Consider the following 20143-nt stretch of genomic DNA (forward strand, 5'->3'; position numbering starts at 1 on the left):
ATAGGAAAAAGGCCAAAAGGTACGAGTGCTTTGACAAAGTTGGTTGGGATATGCGACAAACTGTACCTGAATGGATTTGAGGTTGGTAAGCAAGAGATTCTGGCCTCGCTGCTCAGTCAAGACAGACTCTTTCTCCTGAGCCAGTCTGTTCTCCACCTGTTTTAGAATGTCTCGTTCCTTACGGATGTTCTCAAGGCGCACCTGACAGAAAAAGGGAAAAATACAACAATAAAACTGAATACCAGCTGAATAGTTTGCTGATAGTCCATTCAGTTCATTATACTTTTGCTCACCTCAGCCATGGCTAGTTTCTCATTGGCCTCTCTTAGATCTTGAGTCATTGTGTGAATGATTTGCTCATGTCTCTGATGAGTGGCAGTCATCTTTTGATTCTTGTCACGGAGGGTTTCAATCTCTCGTCGAAAGCCATTCACATTTTCCTGAAGCATCTCATAACTGCCATGGACCAATTCAGATTTTGATTAATTCTTTGTAAATGTGAGTTGGAACTTGAATTAACAAATATTTAATGTTTATTTCATCAATTCGATTTGTATTTTGACATTTGGGTTTTAAACCCAGGCATTCTCAAATACAATAACCCAAAAAAATGAAATTTCATTTCATGACCTCTTTTGATCTTGCTTGCATGTTCACATTATAAACACTGGGTCGGTACTTCTGCAGCGATGTAGGATGATTTTGAAGTTGGGGTAGAAAATGAGATGGGAGTTTTTCGACATACCCTGTCTTGACCGCATTGAACCGGAAGAAAACAGTTCACGCAGACTTAGACAAGACGAGCGGTTGAGGTTAAAAAGTATATAAACTGTCAATCTGTTTCGAAAATGACTGATGGTCATGAAAAGACCCTTTCTGGGATCGTTTAGAGTCATTTGAAGCTGCATTTAAACTGCATTTTGGAAGCTCAAACTTGGGGGCACCATTGAAGTCCATTATATGGAGATAATTCCTGATTTTTTTTTTCCCCTCAAGAAACAATTTCTTATTGACTGAAGAAAGACACAAACATCTTGGATGACAAGAGGGTGAGTAAATTATCTGTAAATTTTTGTTCTGGAAGTGGAACTTTAAAGGAACTTCTCCTTTAAAGTGAGCTAAAAACATTAAAATCTTAAATACATATTGCCAGCAAAGTGTGACATTTCAGGCAAGTTGTGCTCACCGTTTGAAGGCGAACTCCAGCTGAGTGGAAAGTTTTGCTTTTTGCGAGTGCAGATCAGACACTTGACCACGAAGTCTCTCAATCTGTTCATTCAAAAGCTTGTCGTTTTCTGCCTTCTCCTTTTTATAAGTTGTAAAGGCATCATTAAGCTATGAGGAAAAAAACATTTAGTTTAATGCTTAATAGTGAATGTCCAAATGAGACTTGTGCTTCAAAGTCATTTATAGGGAATATTTCACTCAACAATGAAAATTGTTATAATTTACTTAAACGCATGTCATTCCATACCTACAAGAACACAAAAAGAGGAGTCTAGCACAATTTTTATGCTGCTCTTTGTTATTCAACAAAAGCATGCAGGCTTGGAAGAAAATTTATTTCATTTTGAACTAACCTCTTAAAAGGAGAGAACTGAAGCTGAACTGAATATGTCTAACCTGTTTAAGTGCTGCTTTAGCCTGAGTCGCCTGGAGAGATTCTGCAGCTCCAGCCCTCAGAGGTGTAGATCTGGTGGCCATAGGTCCTGGCCTGCTGGGAGTGGTGGATTGAGACACAGTCTCTGAACCTGAACACAACCACAAGTAAATGAGTTACTTAAATGAACATTAGGGATAAAAGGCAAAAACAGAGAGGCCATTTTGTCTAAAGCGTAAATATTCACTCTGTGGTGGAAGCTCGACTCCGGCCGTCTGCAACAGGATACGGTACATGTCTCGTTGCCGGCTGGCAGAGTCAGCCAGCTGTTTATGGTGGTTTAGCTGTTCCTTGATCTGCTCCAGCTCCTTCTGAACCTTCTCTAGACTCTGTTCCAACTCTATTTGCCTGAGAGAGCATGTTTGTTTGTTTTTACTGATTTTCATGGTGTTATGGCAGAATAGCAGGGCAACATATGCACTGGGAGATCTTCTCTAAAATGAACACAATGTAAAGTCAGTACCTAGCAGTTTTAGCCTGGTTCTGGTCCCTCTCTCTCTGCTCCTCCAAGTCTCTGATCTGGGCCAGCAGGTTCTGGTTCTGCTGCTGAAGCTCTTTGACGCTGCGGAAAGCCACTTGCCGTGAGCCTTGGACCTCAGAGCTGCTGCTCACAGCTGAGCTCACGTCCTCACGCACCACCTGATTACCACGTGCCTCCTCCACCTCCACCAGCAGCACACGTACCTGAATCATGAAAGAAAGAAAAAAAAGAAAGACCTCAAACCATGTAAATGCATTGCATTACACCAAATACACAAAATAATTGTCCTTTTTAGCAACATCATATGACCCCTGTGTGCGATATTGACAAAAAAATAATAATAATAATATATGAAACACCACTGTGTGTTGCTTGAAAAGACAAAATGCTTCTGGTGTTCTTGTGTTGCAGCTTTGTTGGAAACACTCTTCATTTGAAAAAAAGAGCAGAAACATAATATTGACAACACTGTGACTGAAATGTAACTCACAGTATTAATTTTATAGAACAGTTTAATAAACATTACATTTCTAATCGCGCTGATACTTGAAAAAACAACATACTTGCTTGTGATATTGCTGACTATATTTTATAGACATTAAACTCATTTTTGCCCCAATTTACTGAATTTTAGGGTCATAACTGCATTGTACTTAGCTACATAACAGAGAAAGTGTGCACTCTTAAAGGAATAATTCACCCAAAAACAAATATTCAGTCATTAATTATTTACCCTCATGTTGTTGCAAACTTGTAAAACCTTCGTTCATCTTCAGAACACAAATTAAGATATTTTAGATGAAATTCAAGAGCTATCCGAACCTCTGTAGAAAGCAATGCAAATGACGCGTTCAAGGCCCAGAAAGATACTAAGGACATCATTAAAATAGTTCATGTGACATCAGTGGTATCAACTTTACATTTTATGAAGCTACAAGAATACTTTTTGTGCACAAAGAAAACAAAAATAACTTTATTCAACAAATTCTTCTCTTCCGTGTCAGTCTTCGATGCAGTCTTTGGATTTCATCAAAAATATCATAATTTGTGTTCCAAAGATGAACAAAAATTTGGAACATCACGAAGGCGAGGAATTAATAACAGAATTTACATTTTTAGATGTACTATACTTTTAAGGCACAACAACAATTCCAATATCATTGTAGAAGATACATAATCGTAAACCCCTAAGGGTTACATCTCAGTGTTTATTGTAACAGAAAGACTGTGTGACTTACCTGCTCAGACATGTCTGATAGCTGTCGCTCTGATCTCTGCTTATCTCTCTCTAGGCCTAAAGCTCTCTTATTGGCTTCATCTGTCTCCTTCTGCAACCGATGGACTTCCTGATATGCAAGAGAAGACAAGATTAATGTTATACAGAATCACCATCATGTTCTCTCTCGTCTGTCATCTATCTCAAATACATACAAACCTTCATAGCTTGCTCCAGCTTGGCACAGAGGCTGGTCATGGACTTTTGCATGTTTTCATATTCTTCCCTTTGGCGTTTCAGAATGGGAGCTTTGGTCTCCACCTCCAGAACGATCTCATCCAGAACCTTGTGCACACGCTTGTTCTCCAGTTTCTCAAGGTGCAGCTGGTCTTGTGCCTCCACAAAGGCATTATACAGCTAAAAGCAAATATAGGAAAGTTACACATATTGTAAACAAAATTCTGAATTAGTTTGAGAGAAACGTCTGTCATACCTCCATTAGCTTCATGCCCGGTTTAACAATCTTGGCCACTGCAGCCGCAGTTGGGGAGAGGTTTGTCAGCTCCTCTTCTGTGAGAGCTGGAACGCCTGTTGGAAGTACAGAAATGCAGAATAGAGTCTTGCCATAAACCCATAATGTCAGATCTAGTTACACTGAAAAGATTCTTCAACCTAAAACAAAGACAGGGGTTTTGTGCTCATTACCTCTCCTCTTAAAGTCTGCAAGCCGTGTGTTGGAGTTCTCCAGCTCTTTCTCCAGATGCCTGACCTTCTCGTGTAGATCAGACTCTGCTTTCTCCCTCACACTCTGCAGCTCTGACAGCTTCTTCTCTGTGCCTTTATTGGCTGTTGATGAAGAGGCAGAATATCTGCTTAAAACCACAAAATTTAAACTCAGCACGCAGTGAAGCAATGAGAGAAAATTGGCAAATAACCCCAAAACAAGACAACAGATATGTTCAGAGAAGCATACTACCAATTTACTACGCACAGTATTTTATGCATTATATCCCACTATGCAATGTGCTCAACCTTCCTTTTCCACTGTAATAGTTGAAAAAAAAAATATTTGCTACAATGCTTTCATCTTAACTATTTTTTTATTATGAGAAAGTAAGAGATTAAGTTGAAATTTACACAAAATTAAATAAGATAAATAAATGTAGATAAAATAACAATCGGAGAGATAAATAAATAAAATTGCACTGCATTCAAAGCACACATTATCAGTTCAATGAAGTCCATAGAAACTGAATCCATGATCTTGGTTAACAATAAAAATAAGTGAACAAAATAAATAAATAAGCAACTGAAGCTTTTTTAATTTTTCAAACCTTCCATAGCCTCCTTCAACAGTTTGTTGAGTTCTTCTACAGCTCTGTTCAGTTCAGTGTTCTTGGCTTCAGAGTCTGCTGCTGCATCCTGTTAAGACAAAAGGGTTCAAGATTTAATCGTACCATGCATTAACATTTTATCCAATGCAAGAAATATCAACATTTACTGACCTTGTACAAATTACAGAGTTTGAGGTTAGCATTCAGCTCATTGCGATACTTTTCCTCCATGGAGGCCCGTTGTTCTTTAGCCTGAAAATGGAAGACAAACAACACAACCTTAATTTAATTTCTCTTTCATGTGAAATCCTTAACTAACAAAGAACAGGAAGGTAATAGTGAACCTCTTTGAGCTTGTTCATCAGATCCTCAGTACTCTTCTGCATGTTGTCATTGTTTTTCTTGAGCGTGTTCACTTGGTCCTGAAGTCTGGTCACCTGATTATGACATACAGTATGTAAGATTGCTGGAGATAAGCGATCTAATAAGAAAATAGCTCAACTGATAAATTAGCATCTCACACCTCTTCCTTCTTGCTCTCTAAAGAGCACTTGAGCTCCAGGATCTCTTTGCCTTTGTCTCTGGATACTGTGTACAGCTCATCCGTCTTACTCTTCAGCTCTGCATTCAACCATGTGTTCTGGTTCTGAAGAAGCTCCTTTTCTTGTTCCATGCGCTTCTCTCGATACTGAATGGAAACCTCAGATGACTGAAGTTCATCTAATTTAAGCTGGAGCTCCATCTTGATTGTGTTGGTCTCCACGAGTTTGTCATTGAGACGTTTAAGATCCTCTGTATAATGACGATAAGATGCATTTTAGCAATTACAGATGTTAAAGCATTTCTATTTTAAAATTAAGTACCAACGCAGCTGTACATGCGAGCAATTAATTTGTTTCTGACTAACTGTTTACTTGATTAAAATTAATATTAATTAGTTTACAAACACCTAATGGCTACATTCTACTGTTTTAATTTAATTTACTAATATTTTCACCACCGTTATTTATTTTGTTTTTAATTGATACTTTATTTACATTAGAATGATTTCTGAAGGATCACGTGACACTGAAGACTGAAGTACTGGCTACTGAAACTTCAGCTTTAAGATTTTTTTTTTAAGATTTTGTCTCTTCTGCTCACCAAGCCTGCATTTATTTGATCCAAAGTACAGCAAAAACAATAAGATTTTGAAATATGTTTAGTATTTAAATTAACGGCTTTCTATTTGAATGCATTTTAAAATGTAATTTATTCCTGTGATCAATTCTAAATTTTCAGCATCACTACTTCAGTGCCACATGATCTGTCAGAAATCATTCTAATATGCAGATTTGCAGTTCCAAAAAAAAAAAAATATATATATATATATATATTATTATTATTCTCAATATTTAAAACAGTTGAGCACATTTTTTCAGGATTCTTTGATGAATAGAAATATCCAAAGATCAGCGTTTATCTGAAATAAAAAGCTTTGTAACATTATACACTATACCATTCAAAAGCATGGAATCTTAGGAAATTATAGAAATTTATTTCCTATCCTTGCTAAATAAAATGCTTTTATTTAGCAAGGATGGTTTAAATTGAACAAAAGTGATGATAAAGACATTTATAATGTTACAAAAGATTTCTATTTCAGACAAATGCTGTTCTTCTGAACTTTTTATTCATTAAAAAACTTTCAATCAAATTTCAATATAATAATAATGTTTTCTGAGCAGCAAATCATGAAGGATCATTTGACTGGAGCAATGATGCTAAAAACTCAGCTCCGAAAGTCACAAAAATAAACTACATTTTAAAATACATTCAAATAGAATTTTTTTTTTAAATAGTAAAAATATTTCAAATGTTTACTGTTTTTGCTATACTTTGGTTCAAATAAGTGCAGGCTTGCATAGAAAACTAATAGAAAACTATTTACCTATTTTATTTTTAATATCAATATTTCTGTTTATAGCATATTTTTAACCAAATAAATTCAGTCATGATGAGTATTCTTTTAAAAACATGAAAATCTTTCTGACCTCAAACTCTGTAGTGGTAGTGTATATTCATAATTAACTTCAAAAAGAGAAGTGTTCAAAAGTATAGTAGTTTTTGCTATGATATAGAGAATTATGAAATTTCACATGTATTCACTGATATTTTGGTCCTTAAAATGTTGTCCATTAAAGTACCTCAATCACAAAAAACAGTGCGATAAATAACTCATACCGCTGAGGTTTTCCACTTCTTGAGATTTCTTCTCAAGCAACCGCGAGAGCTCTCTGTTTTCTGCTTCGATTTCATATTTGGCTTTTGGCGGCTTACTCTGAAATGCAAAACATGAAATATTTTCATCATCTTTAACTGCTAAAATATGAAGATCCATATAAAGCATGATAGGTGAGAGACTTGCAGTTACCTCTTGCGTTGTCCCCTGCTCTTCCTCTAAATCTTTCAGCTTCTTAAGTTCCTCGGCTTTAAGAAAGAACAAGCACACTTATGTTATACAGCAACACTGCATCAATAACCCACGTTGTATTAAAAACAGAATAACACACAGTACTTACCAAGGCGGCCGTTCTCTTCCTTAATACTGTGATATTCTTTACTTTGGGACAAGAACTGCTCCTGACTCTCAGCTAGCTTCTTCTCAAGATTAAAGTACTGTTGCTCTGTTCATTCAAAAATATTTAAGGTTTTACTGGGACATTTCATACTGACAGTTCATTTGAAACTTCATGACAAGGCATTTATGATTAATGGAGAGAAATAATAATTGTAAGAACAAATTATCAATAGTTTCAGTATCTAAAGATCTCATAAAGTAAACACAAGTGGACAAAAACGAAACAAACAAGCCTTAACAAAACAATTAACCAGACAACTTGTTCTTTAAAGATTTTGATCAGTATAAATTCATTTTTGATGCCTAAACATGCTGTCTAGTCAGGCAGTACACTAGTGTTTTTAGAAACACTACTGTTGAATGACTCTGGCCCGACTTGCTACCGTTACTCACCGCAGTCTGCTTTATATCGCTCGTGTTGTGATTTCACTGCGTCTATTTCCGTCTGCTGCTCTGACAGAACTTTCTCGAGCTTGTTCTGGATTGCTTTCGGCAGTTTGTTTATCTCGGTTCTTTCCAGCGCTTGCTGAAGAAGTGCCGCCATCACTCCGGCACACTGCGAGAGTTAGCATTAGCGGCTAGCTGACCTTACGTCATATTTGAGCGATGTAAACTCAAGCCGCAAAGCAGCACGGACCTACAGACGTATTGTCCAATCAGGTCTCTTGAACGCAGTAGCGTGTATTTGATGCGACGTTATCACACGTATTGGGTCCAGTGAGAACTCATCAGCTGTCTGAAGAAGTGTGCATGATCTGAAGGTAGGTTTGAAGATTTTCTTTTGCAATATGTTCTGTAACATTGTTCTATTGTATGTTTCCTGAAATATCAGTAATGTATATGTGTTTAAATAAATTTGTCCTTGGAAATGTATTACTTTTTGATTCCATTCATAGTGAGACGTTCAACTGCTTCTGTTCTTTATTTTGGAACTAAGCTGTAGTGACTGCGCGAAATAAAATAATTATAACAATATATTCATTTTTCATACTTCACATTATAATGTGTGATTCCTAAATTTACTTTTAGCATTTAAAACAATTACTTTTATTTGTAAGTGTTTTATTTTGACGAAATGACACAGAATTTTAATATTGTCAATTTATTGTTATTAAAAGGTTGACTAAATACACTTTTTTTCTTTTTCCCTATTATTTACTGTTATTGAGAAGACTGAACACAGATTTAAATGCTCATTTACACGTTACAGGTAATAAAAAGTAATAGTATAATATAATAAAAAATAAATAAATTAATAATAATAATAATAATAATGATAATAAAATTAATCCCCTTAACAATTACTATACCTGTCCAAAGTCAGTCAGTCTGTATTTTTTTCAGTGAAAACATGGTATAAAGGTATTTTAACGTTATTTTGCATCTGTTTCAGAAGTGTAACATACACTACCAGTCAAAAGTTTTTGAACAGTATGATTTTTAATGTTTTTAAAGAAGTCTTTTCTGCTCACCAAGCCTGCATTTATTTGATTCAAAGTACAGCAGAAGCAGTAAAATGTTGAAATATTTGTACTATTTTAAACAGCTGTTTTCTATTTGAATATATTTAAAAATGTAATTTATTTCTGTGATTTCAAAGCTGAATTTTTAGCATCGTTACTCCAGTCACATGATTCTTTAGAAATCATTCTAATATTCTGATTTGGGAAAAAAAATAAATAAAAATAAAACATTATTATTATTATTATTATTATTATTATTATATTGAAAACAGCTGAATAGATTTGTTTTTTTTTTTTTACGAATAATTTCAGAAGAACAGCATTTGTAACATTATAAATGTCTTTATCATCACCTTTGATCAATTTAAAGTATCTTTGATGAACAAAAGTATTACTTTCTATAATTTCTTATATGCTAATCTTTGGAATTGTAAATAATAATAATAATAATAATAATTGTTTCTTGAACAACAAATCAGCCTATTAGAATGATTTCCGAAGGATCATGTGACGATAGTGATGCTAAAAAAATTTAGTTTTTATCACTGGAATAAATTACATTTTAAAACAGTGGGGGAAAATATTATTTGATCCCCTGCTGATTTTGTATCTTTGCCCACTGACAAAGAAATGATCAGTCTATAATTTTAATGGAAGGTTTATTTGAACAGTGAGAGAATGCATTTCAAAAAAGTTATAAATTGATTTGCATTTTAATGAATGAAGTAAGTATTTGATCCCCTATTAATCAGCAAGATTTCTGGCTCTCAGATGTCTTTTATACAGGTACGTTTTTGTAGATTGTAGACCTACACAAGGCTAAATGGGCTACAAGACCATCACCAAGCAGCTTGGTGAGAAGGTGACAACAGTTGGTGCGATTATTCACAAATGGAAGAAACGCAAAATAACTGTCATTCTCTCTTAATCTGGGGCTCCATCAAGATCTCACCTCGTGGTCAGTGATCATGAGAATGGTGAGGAATCAGCCCAGAATCACACGGGAGGATTTTGTCAATGATCTCAAAGCAGCTGGGACCATAGTCACCAAGAAAACAATTGGTAACACACTTCGTCTTGAAGGACTGAAATCCTGCAGCACCCGCAAGGTCCCCCTGCTTAAGAAAGCACATGTACATGCCCGTCTGAAGTTTGCCAATGAACATCTGAATGATTCCGAGAAGAACTGGGTGAAAGTGTTGTGGTGCATGACAGTGACCCAAAATACATGGCCAAGGCAACAAAACACTGTTGAAGGTTCAAGTTGCCAAATATCAGCCTCAAAACCTTAATGATTAGAAAGAATCTGCAAAGAGGAGTGGGACAAAATCCCTCCTGAGATGTGTGCAAACCTGGTGGCCAACTACAGGAAAGGTCTGGCCTCTATGATTGACTACAAGGGTTTTGCCACCAAGTACAAAGTCACGTTTTGCAAAGGTGTCAAATACTTGTTTCACTCATTAAATGCAAATCAATTTCTAACTTTTTTGAAATGCGTTTATGATTTTTTTTTTGTTGTTGTTGTTCTGTCTCTCACTGTTCAAATAAACCTACCATTAAAATTATAGACTGATCGTCTCTTTGTCAGTGGGCAAACATACAAAATCAGCAGGGAATCAAATAATTCCCCCCCCCCACTGTGTTCAAATAGAAAACAGTTGTCTTAAATAGTAAAAATATTTCAAATGTTTACTGTTTTGCTGTATTTTGGATCAAATAAATGCAGGCTTGGTGAGCAGTAAAGACTAAAACATTAAAAATCTTTTGAGTGGTAATGTATGTTTGGTAGTTTATTGCAGTTGCAAGCAGGTTATATGAGACAATATTGATTTTTTTAAATTATTTTTTTCTTTTGTTTGTTTAGAGGCAAAATGGGTAGGAGTTACTTTGTAGATGAAGCTGTGGAAGAATATCTTGGTGGGCTTCAGGCAGCTCCTGGATCCTGTGTGACTGGACTCCTGGCTGGTCAAGTAAGGAAACTAAACTCATGTCATAATCCCAGTATACACAACTATTTTTTTTTCTATATTTCTAACCTTTTGCTTTTCACAGTCTTCTCCACAGAGAGATTTTGTAGTGCTGGCTGTGCAGACTCCTCACAGGGAGAATGAGGGGCAACCGAAGTCTTCGAAAGGGGTCAGCCCACTGGATGACATTGATGTGGAGTGGGTCACAGAACATGCCAAGCAGGTGATTACCCTGATGTCATGTAATTTGCACGGGGGCTTTGAAATGTTTTACTCGCAAGTTGTACAGATTTTTTGACTTTCCCTACTTTAGGTGTCCCGCATGTTACCAGGAGGTCTTTGTATTCTTGGCCTGTTTTTAGTAACCCCACCTGAACTCTCCAAAGATGCCCAAAATACATTTAAAAGGGTATGGTCTTTGATGTTTTTTTTTTGTTTTTTTTTAATCTTCTGATTTGTTTATTTGTTAGAATAAACTCCATATTATTAATTTTATGTAATCAAAATAATTTTGTATTATATTAATTGTATTTTTGTTCAATAATTTAACACATTTTAATTAGAATTTATTATACTAGTAATTTAGAAATTGACTGGACCACATTTTAGCTTGTTTTATTAAAGATGATTTAGTAGGCCAACATCACTCAGTCTGTGCGTTTGTCTTTACATAGCTCATATTTGCCGTGGATAAATACATAACTAAGGGAAGATTGTGGGAATTGTCAGAGGATGATGTGACTGATCGTGTCACCCTGCATATCTGCTCCAAAACAAAGAAGTATCCTATATACTATCTTCAGCTATTACCCTACATAATTATATACTCTGTGATCTAAAAGCAACATTCTGTATGAATAACCACACAAGTTTGCCCAATCCTTGACTTAAAATGTACAGAACTGTCTGCAAAACATTTGATGTAAAAGATCCAAAGGTAAGAGACACTTATTGGTCTTAAAACGTGGAATTGTGTGGCAGATAGTATTGTATTCAGCTGTGTTTTGTGCTTTCAAATTTATAGAGTTCGGCCAAACCAGCAGACTGGAAGTATCAGACAGGTGTTTCATCATCCTGGCCCATGTTGACCTGCTCTGTTAAGGTGGACCTGCAGATCCCTGTGACAGGATCTTCTTCTGATAACACAGACAAGTCCATGAAGGTGACAAGTTAGTGTTTTACTCGTGAAGGATTTTCTAAAGAATAAAGAATGTACATTTGAAAATGAGGAGAGTAGGTTGCTAGGTCGTGAATTTAATCTTCATTTGCCTCCCTTGTCCAGGATGGTCTTAAGAGGTGGGCTAAACAAATTGAGGCTGCTTACTGTCTCATAAATGGCAGACAGGCATTAGATGACTCTGAACTCATAACAGGACAGGTAAAAAATTTATTCTGTTGTTCTTCCTTCTGGGTCATTCTGGGTCAACTCAACCAGAGGTCCCCGTCTCAAATTTTTGATTTTGCTAATAATTTTCTTTAAAAAGATAGACATCTATAGTAATGGAAAGCCAAAATATTAAATGTCATGGATGAATATTTACGGAGTAGTCCACTATTTTGTAGAGGGGGGTCAAATTGGCCATTTTTACTTCAGATTCAGAGCCAAATTACAGGGGGGGATAAAAATTACTTCAAGAAGATGGCAGCATCATAATGTTATTTTTACACCGAGATTGGTATGTCTGTTAGTAAAAGCTGTTGACTGCAGCAGTCGCATTATGTGCCAAAGGTGACCATTCAAAAATGGGGAAATGGCACTTTTAGGTTTTTTTTCTCTAGTTTTTTTTAGATATTGGGTCTTAACAAACTTTCCTTTTGCCGTTTTTATTTGTAAGGCCCTGTATGGTTCATGTCCAGAGATACTAGAATTTCAATATGGAGTAAATTGTTAAAATGTACATTTTCAGTGGTCAAAAACCAAATGTGGGTCAGTTTGTAAAAATGTGCTACTTCTTTTCTTTTAAAGAGGAAGGTCTGAAGAGCACATAATGTTGAAACTAGAGATGTATCTCATTTCCTTCTGTCAAAACAACTGCATTGAACATACCAGTTTGCATGCATATAACTCAGGAAGTATTAAAGATTTCGCAATATGATTTTAGATTATAGTTCTTAATAAACTTTTCTTTTGAAATCTTAATTTTCAAGGCCCTACAATGTTTAGTCCCAGACACAGGTGTATCTCAGTAAATTAGAATGTCATGGAAAAGTTTATTTATTTCAGTAATTCAACTCAATTTGTGAAACTCGTGTATTAAATAAATTCAGTGCACACAGACTGAAATAGTTTAAGTCTTTGGTTCTTTTAATTGTGATGATTTTGGCTCACATTTAACAAAAACCCAACAATTCACTATCTCAACAAATTAGAATATGGTGACATGCCAATCAGCTAATCAACTCAAAACACCTGCAAAGGTTTCCTGAGCCTTCAAAATGGTCTCTCAGTTTGGTTCACTAGGCTACACAATCATGGGGAAGACTGCTGATCTGACAGTCGTCCAGAAGACAATCACTGACACACTTCACAAGGAGGGTAAGCCACAAACATTCATTGCCAAAGAAGCTGGCTGTTCACAGAGTGCTGTATCCAAGCATGGAATAAAAAAGAGTGGAAGAAAAAGATGCACAACCAACCGAGAGAACCGCAGCCTTGAGAGGCTTGTCCAGCAAAATCGATTCAAGAATTTGGGTGAACTTCACAAGGAATGGACTGAGGCTGAGGCTACAGTTGTCGTATTCCTCTTGTTAAGCCACTCCTGAACCACAGACAACGTCAGGGGCGTCTTACCTGGGCTAAGGAGAAGAAGAAATGGACTATTGCCCAGTGGTCCAAAGTCCTCTTTTCAGATGAGAGCAAGTTTTGTATTTCATTTGGAAACCAAGGTCCTAGAGTCTGGAGGAAGGGTGGAGAAGCTCATGGCCCAAGTTGCCTGAAGTCCAGTGTTAAGTTTCCACAGACTGTGATGATTTGGGGTGCAGTGTCATCTGCTGGTGTTGGTCCTCTGTGTTTTTTGAAAACCAAAGTCACTGCACCTATTTACCAAGAAATTTTAGAGCACTTCATGCTTCCTTCTGCTGACCAGCTTTTTAAAGATGCTGATTTCATTTTCCAGCAGGATTTGGCACCTGCCCACACTGCCAAAAGCAACCATTTAAGTTGGTTAAATGACCATGGTGTTGGTGTGCTTGACAAAGAAACCTGGGCTTCCATACCACCTCAGAAGTGCCACAGACTGATCACTTCCATGCCACACTGAATATTATAGCAAAAGGAGCCCCTACCAAGTATTGAGTACATATACAGTAAAAGAACATACTTTCCAGAAGGCCAACAATTCACTAAAAATGTTTTTTTTTTATTGGTCTTATAAAGTATTCTAATTTGTTGAGATACACGTTTCACAATTTGAGTTGAATTACTGAAATAAATGAACTTTTCCACGACATCCTAATTTATTGAGATGCACCTATATATGGGGATCTCAATAAGGCTTCTTGTCCTAATTGTTGAATATAACCAATTTTTAGTGGTTGAAAACCAAATGTTGGTCACTTTGTATATAGCTAATACTTATTTTATTTAAAGAACAATGTCTAAAGAAGAAATAATGTTGAAATTAGAACTGTATCTTGTTTCCCTCACAACAATCAAAACAATTGCATAGAACCTGTTTGAGTGTCATATATATATATATTTTTTTTTTTTTTTTTTTCAAAAATGTGTATGCCTGTAACTCAAGAAGTATTAAAGCTATCTTAATTTGACACTAATTGACCATTCTGACATATTGATTGTACATGTGAGCTGAGGCACATGTTTGTTCTTTTCAGAAAAAGAACCCAAAAACAACCCATCGTCCGACACTGCCAGCACGGATCTTTGTCTCAGATGTGAGCGTCTTCTCTTATAATAGTGTCTTCTAGTGAAGATTATCACTGAAGATAAATGTGTGTATTGTCAAATATATAATAAGTATATTAACGCCACAGGAACAGGCAGAGCTGGATAAGCGAAGCAGTGCACTGGTTCAGGTGTGCAGTAGCTCCATGAGGGTTCGAGGAGTGGTTCACTGCAGGGCCTACATCCACAATAACAAACCCAAAGCCAGACATGCAGCACAGGTAATAAATGCCTACTCATACTGCTTAATGCTTAGGGATGTTTCAGTGTTTCACTACAATATTGTAATGAGACAATAGCTGGGTCTCATTTTGGAGGCTGCATCCTCCGGATGTCACATTTGTAGGCTGCATATATCATCATGGAAGTCTTCTTTAAGCAAAGTAACAAATAAAAGGGACTCTTCTTCCTTGGTGTAAAATACTGTAATTTATTTTTTACTTAACAATTTACCAATTTGCAGCCTTCAAATGTGACCTCCGGAGGACGCAGCCTCTGAAATGAGATGCAGCTAATGTTTGATATACAGTTAGTTATAAATGTTTACATACACCTTGCAGAATCTGCCAAATGGTAATCATTTTATTAAATTATTCAAAAACAAACAGGTTCAAAGCTCACTGATGCACCAGAAGGAAACATGATGCATTAAGAGCCAGGGGTGTACACTTTTGAACAGAATGGTGATATGTACATTTTTTTACATTTAGTACTGCCCTTCAGAAGCTACAGAAAATGCTTACATGTTTCCCAGAAGACAACATTTTTTAATTTACCCTGATCCTCAAATTCAAAAGCTTTCACCCCCCAGCTCTTAATGCATCATTTTTTTTTTTACCTTCTGGAGCATCAGTGAGCATTTGAACCTTCTGTAATAGTTGCATATGAGTCCCTCAGTTGTCCTCAGTGTGAAAAGATGGATCTCAAAATCATAAAGTCATTGTTTGAAAGGGTTCAAATACTGAAAAAAGCTGAAAAACCAAAGAATTTCTGGGACCCGAAGGATTTTCTCTGAAGAACAGCGGGCAGTTTAACGGTTCAGGACAAACAAGGGACTCTTCATAGGGAGTCCCTTAGGGATAGGGAACAACTATCATTAAACAAACAAACCAAAAAACCACAGCTGTGGATCATTCAGGTAACAACACAGTATTAATAATCAAAAGTATGTAAAATTTTGAACATGGTAATTTTTATAAATTCAGCTGTTTTTCTTTTGTGGTCTATATGTAAATGTCTTTTATGTTTAATATCTTACTCAGGTCATTAGTAAATAAAAAAGAACATGCATTTTGTATGATCCCTCTTATTTTGATAAAATAATTAACATTTTGCAGATTCTGCAAGGTGTGTGTAAACTTTTGACCTCAACTGTATATCAAATATATTGATATTGGATATTTAATTGTTTGTCATAATTTCCCACTATTTTTCTTTACAATTGCCATCATCTAACACTCACTTAAAATCTTTTAAACACTAATAATTGAATAACACTTTTAAATGAAATCAAAGTAAATATTATTTTTTTTATGTTGTAATGCTGAATTAATTTGTAGCATTCAAAACAGTTAATTTAATATTATTTTTTAGGACTGTCAAATGAATAATCACTACTAAAATAATTTTTTGTTTACATAATATATGTGTTTATTTATACGTTTACATGTATATATTTCTATTCATATAATTGACATTATATGTAAATATTTTAAATATATAAACAACATGTTTTTCTTAAATATATACATGCGTGTATATGTGTATTTGTGACCCTGGACCACAAAACCAGTCATAAGGGTCGATTTTTCAAAATTGAGATTTATACATTATCTAAAAGTTGAATAAATAAGCTTTTCATTGATGTATGGTTGCTATTATAGGACAGTATTTGGCTGAGATACAACTATTTGAAATCTGGAATCTGAGCGTGCAAAGAAGTTAAAATATTTAGAAAATCGCCTTTAAAGCTGTCAAAATAAAGTTCTTAACAATGCACATTACTAATCAAAAATTCATATATAAGTTTTGATATAGTTACAGTAGGAATTTTACAAAATATCTTCATGGAACATGATCTTTACTTAATTTCCTAATGATTTTTGGCATAAAAAAAAATCTATAATTTTGACCCATACAATGTATTTTTGGCTATTGCTACAAATATACCCCAGCGACTTAAGACTGGTTTTTTGGTCCAGGGTCACATTTATATATACATAATAGATATTTACAGTACACTAACATATTATCTGAACAAAAACTTATTTTGGATGCGATTAATTACGAGTAATCGTTTGACAACACAAATTATTTATTATTTTTATTGTTTTACTATTATACAAAAGAAAAAAATTACCAGTCATATCATGAAAATTAGTTCACATATTTCACAATATTTGTCATGATCAGAAAACTGACTAAATACACTAAATTTTTTTAATTTTTTTTTTTCCTGTTTGCCTGTTATGTACTGTCTTTCATTTCTGATTTAAATTCTCCTTGTACTGGTAGGCCATTAAGAGAGACGTCATAAACACGGTTTGCTCCAGAGTGGAGATGTTTCTGGAAGATCTTTTAATGAATGAAGAAAGTCAAAAAGGTACAGTAGTCCATCATCACGTCTTACAAAAGGATAAAAATCGGATAAAGGACTCTGTCATCGGTTACTCGCCCTTGTGTTGTTCAAAACGTGTATCTTCTTTCTTCTGAGGAACATAAAAGAAGATATTTGAAGAATATTGGTAACCAAACAGTTGGTTTCCCTTGACTTCCATTGCAGTTTTTTCCATATAACTGAAAAAACGAATGAAAATGGTTACCAAGATCTTGTTTTAAGTTCCACAGAAGACAGATTCAAGTTTTAAATGTCATGAGTATGAGTATATGATGACAAAATCTTTACATTTTTGGTGGTCTATTCCTTGAAGTTCCACAACAAACTTGTGCAAACATCAAAAAGTAACCACTAGATGGCAGTAGGTTGCCGCAGTTGTTTTTAGTGAGTGACAGAACTGTTCATAAGTTACCATATTGTTTCCCTAGGTCTGTGCAGTGGGCAGCAGGCCCTTCCTCGACGTGTGTTTGCACCGATGCCCATCGCCGGCCTGTCTGTGTGTGACTACATGTTCCCAGACGAAAGTACAGCTGATGTGGCCGAGCGCCTGAAAGAGATGCTAGACTGCGAAACCCCAGAGGAGGACATAGATACTAGTTTGGAGAGCAATCAATGTATGTTTAAGACTGTGGGGTTCAGTAATTCTCTCACTTTATTTGAGTGTCTCATGTTATGGCTTATTTAAATAATGAAACGTCGGTACTTATGGAAACGCACTATTGTATTGATTTGTATTACCTCTAGGCTTTTTCAGGTGGACGTCATATGTTTTACTAGGGTATTGTGCAATGTAGAGCAAGCCCTTACAAAGTCATTAGGAATGACTGGACACAAGTATTGTGGGGCATTTATGGTTAAACGGTGAAGAATGTGTATAGGTGTGTGACTATAGGATAAACCTTGTTAAAATGGGTGCATACAGACCTCTTGTGACACACCCTGCCTCATTTCTCCTCCAAAATAATAGCCAGCTACACCTCGCCTCTTGTTCAAACCAGTTCACGTTTGCCCACAAATGGTTTCCAAGTATGGTTAAAAGGAAAAACGTGGAAGGGGTAATATGACTAGCTGCAGGCTATAGAATATCTGATCCCTTCTAATAACAAGGCCTTCAGGGAATGTTGGATTATCATCTCTGTGAAAACACAACCTCCAGCTTGGAAAGACAAGATTTTTTCCCCTTTTTTTCCTGTAATTTCTTCCTCTTCAATGGTACAAGCCTATACCTAGTAATTACATTTTTTACATGTTTGCGCTTGTTTTTTTTTTTTTTAGTATTTCACACACCTTTAGTATTTAGTAATATTTTTTTACTGTTTCTGGATCAGGGATAACAGACAGCCACAGTGATGATTCCAGTAAGCATGTCACCTCAGTTCAAGCAGAAAATCCCAAAATTCAGAAAGCCCCTCAATATTATGCTGGTGAGTGCCTGATATTATTCATAATTATTCATATTAAAGGAGAAGTCCACTTCCAGAACAAAAAATGTACAGATAATGTACTCACCCCCTTTTCATCCAAGATGTTCATATCTTTTTTTCTTCAGCCGTAAAGAACTCGAAATTATCAGTATTTTCTCCCTCAGCTTCAAAAATCATTTCAAAATCATCCTACATCACAGCAGAAGTACCAACCCAATCTTTGAAAACATTAAACACCCTTAACAAAAAAGGTAAAACAGCGATATAAGACGACTTTGAAGTTGAGGGAGAACATGAGACGTTTTTTGACATACCCTAACTGTCATGAACCGGAAAAAAACAGTTCAGGCAGAGTGAGACAAGACGAGCATTTGACATTAAAAAGTATATAAATTGTATTATTTTTCTGAAAATAACCGATCGTTTCGCTAGATAAGACCCTTCTTCCTTGGCTGGGATCGTTTACAACCGCATTTGGGATAGTTTGAAGCTGAATTGTTTGATAGCAGTCCATTATATGGAAAAAAAAAAACCTGAAATGTTTCCCTCAAAAAGTGGATTTCTCCTTTAATAATAACAATACACTGTATAATGATACAGTGTGAGTGACTCCATGTTAGGCTGATGTGACCATATTGTCCTTTGTGTGATTCCTAAAATTCCTAGAAACATTCTCACATTCCCATTGTTCCATTTCCACCTCTTGATGACTGATGACCTCTCTTTTCTCTCTCAAACATGCAGGTGTGGCCATAGCAGCAGCTATCGCTCTCCTTGCCACAGCCACATCTCTACTGTATCTCAGTGAATGACAATGGAAATAGTAAACATGTTTGTATGAGTGAGTGTGTACATTTGTATAATATACTGAATGATCTTAAATATGATTTCAAATGTAATTCTTAAATTTGGACTATTATAGGATTATATGAAATTAGGGCTGTCAGTTTAACTTAATCAATTAGTTATGAAAAAATAACACAATTAAAAATTTTTAACACAGTTAGCACGCTGGCCCCGCCCCCAGACCTGTACGTCATCATATATTTCATACAGTTGATTGTTGTTGAAAAATATGATACAGGGCAGCAACTCCATAGATGCGGTTATGCTCTAAAATTCAAGATATTGGTACAAGAAATGCCCCTGTATGTGTTTTGTCTCATATTTATATATCACATATCACACTATATCACACAGGCAGCAAGAGCAATATGACATGAGTGCTGATTTTATCCCAATCTATGTGTTATTATAGACCAATTTCGAGTAGACGTCACAGTTGTGTCACACACATTGTGGTTGCAGAAAAACACTGGTAACAAGTGGAGAGAAATGGGAAAAATCCACGGAATAAGAGATAAAATGTATTGTTGTGACTTCGGATGTTAGAATCAGAATGCAAATCATATATTCTACTTTTATACCATAAATTTGATTTAAACAATAGGTCTACA

At 35.6% G+C, this 20143-nt stretch overlaps 2 protein-coding genes across 7 annotated transcripts in view; one reads left to right on the forward strand and one right to left on the reverse strand.

The window, feature by feature from the left end:
• tpra (translocated promoter region a, nuclear basket protein) overlaps positions 1-7917 on the reverse strand; it is a 30437-nt gene extending 22520 nt beyond the window's left edge. For 3 of the 5 annotated variants that reach the window (XR_007829572.1, XR_007829571.1, XM_051133718.1), the window contains exons 1-18: positions 7705-7917; positions 7253-7357; positions 7105-7160; positions 6915-7011; positions 5215-5483; positions 5036-5128; positions 4863-4943; positions 4692-4779; positions 4063-4203; positions 3851-3945; positions 3577-3774; positions 3380-3487; positions 2124-2344; positions 1848-2008; positions 1624-1751; positions 1187-1335; positions 294-456; positions 67-201 (exon numbers count right to left, since the gene is read on the reverse strand). Coding sequence is in view for 1 of the 5 variants with exons in the window: in XM_051133718.1 (XP_050989675.1) it covers positions 67-201; positions 294-456; positions 1187-1335; positions 1624-1751; positions 1848-2008; positions 2124-2344; positions 3380-3487; positions 3577-3774; positions 3851-3945; positions 4063-4203; positions 4692-4779; positions 4863-4943; positions 5036-5128; positions 5215-5483; positions 6915-7011; positions 7105-7160; positions 7253-7357; positions 7705-7855 (2439 nt within the window). In the remaining 4 variants the exon portion in view is untranslated. The remainder of the gene's footprint in view (positions 1-66; positions 202-293; positions 457-1186; positions 1336-1623; positions 1752-1847; positions 2009-2123; positions 2345-3379; positions 3488-3576; positions 3775-3850; positions 3946-4062; positions 4204-4691; positions 4780-4862; positions 4944-5035; positions 5129-5214; positions 5484-6914; positions 7012-7104; positions 7161-7252; positions 7358-7704) is intronic. The other 2 variants (XR_007829574.1, XR_007829573.1) reach the window with 1 other exon arrangement.
• Positions 7918-7975: 58 nt separating this feature from the next.
• odr4 (odr-4 GPCR localization factor homolog) lies at positions 7976-19936 on the forward strand. Of its 2 annotated transcripts, none has more exons than XM_051134529.1 (14): positions 7976-8072; positions 10639-10744; positions 10827-10964; positions 11055-11150; positions 11416-11522; positions 11642-11678; positions 11766-11903; positions 12024-12119; positions 14576-14635; positions 14735-14866; positions 17160-17247; positions 17691-17876; positions 18591-18686; positions 19431-19936. In XM_051134529.1, the coding sequence occupies exons 2-14, from the start codon at positions 10646-10648 to the stop codon at positions 19496-19498; spliced, it is 1341 nt and encodes a 446-aa protein (XP_050990486.1). In that variant the 5' UTR covers positions 7976-8072; positions 10639-10645; the 3' UTR covers positions 19499-19936. The 2 variants fall into 2 exon arrangements, with proteins under 2 accessions (XP_050990486.1, XP_050990496.1); XM_051134539.1 differs by lacking the exon at positions 7976-8072 and adding an exon at positions 8499-8521.
• The last annotated feature ends 207 nt before the right edge of the window (positions 19937-20143 follow it).

Source organism: Labeo rohita, chromosome 2, assembly GCF_022985175.1.
Source record: "Labeo rohita strain BAU-BD-2019 chromosome 2, IGBB_LRoh.1.0, whole genome shotgun sequence".
Lineage (NCBI taxonomy): Eukaryota > Metazoa > Chordata > Actinopteri > Cypriniformes > Cyprinidae > Labeo > Labeo rohita.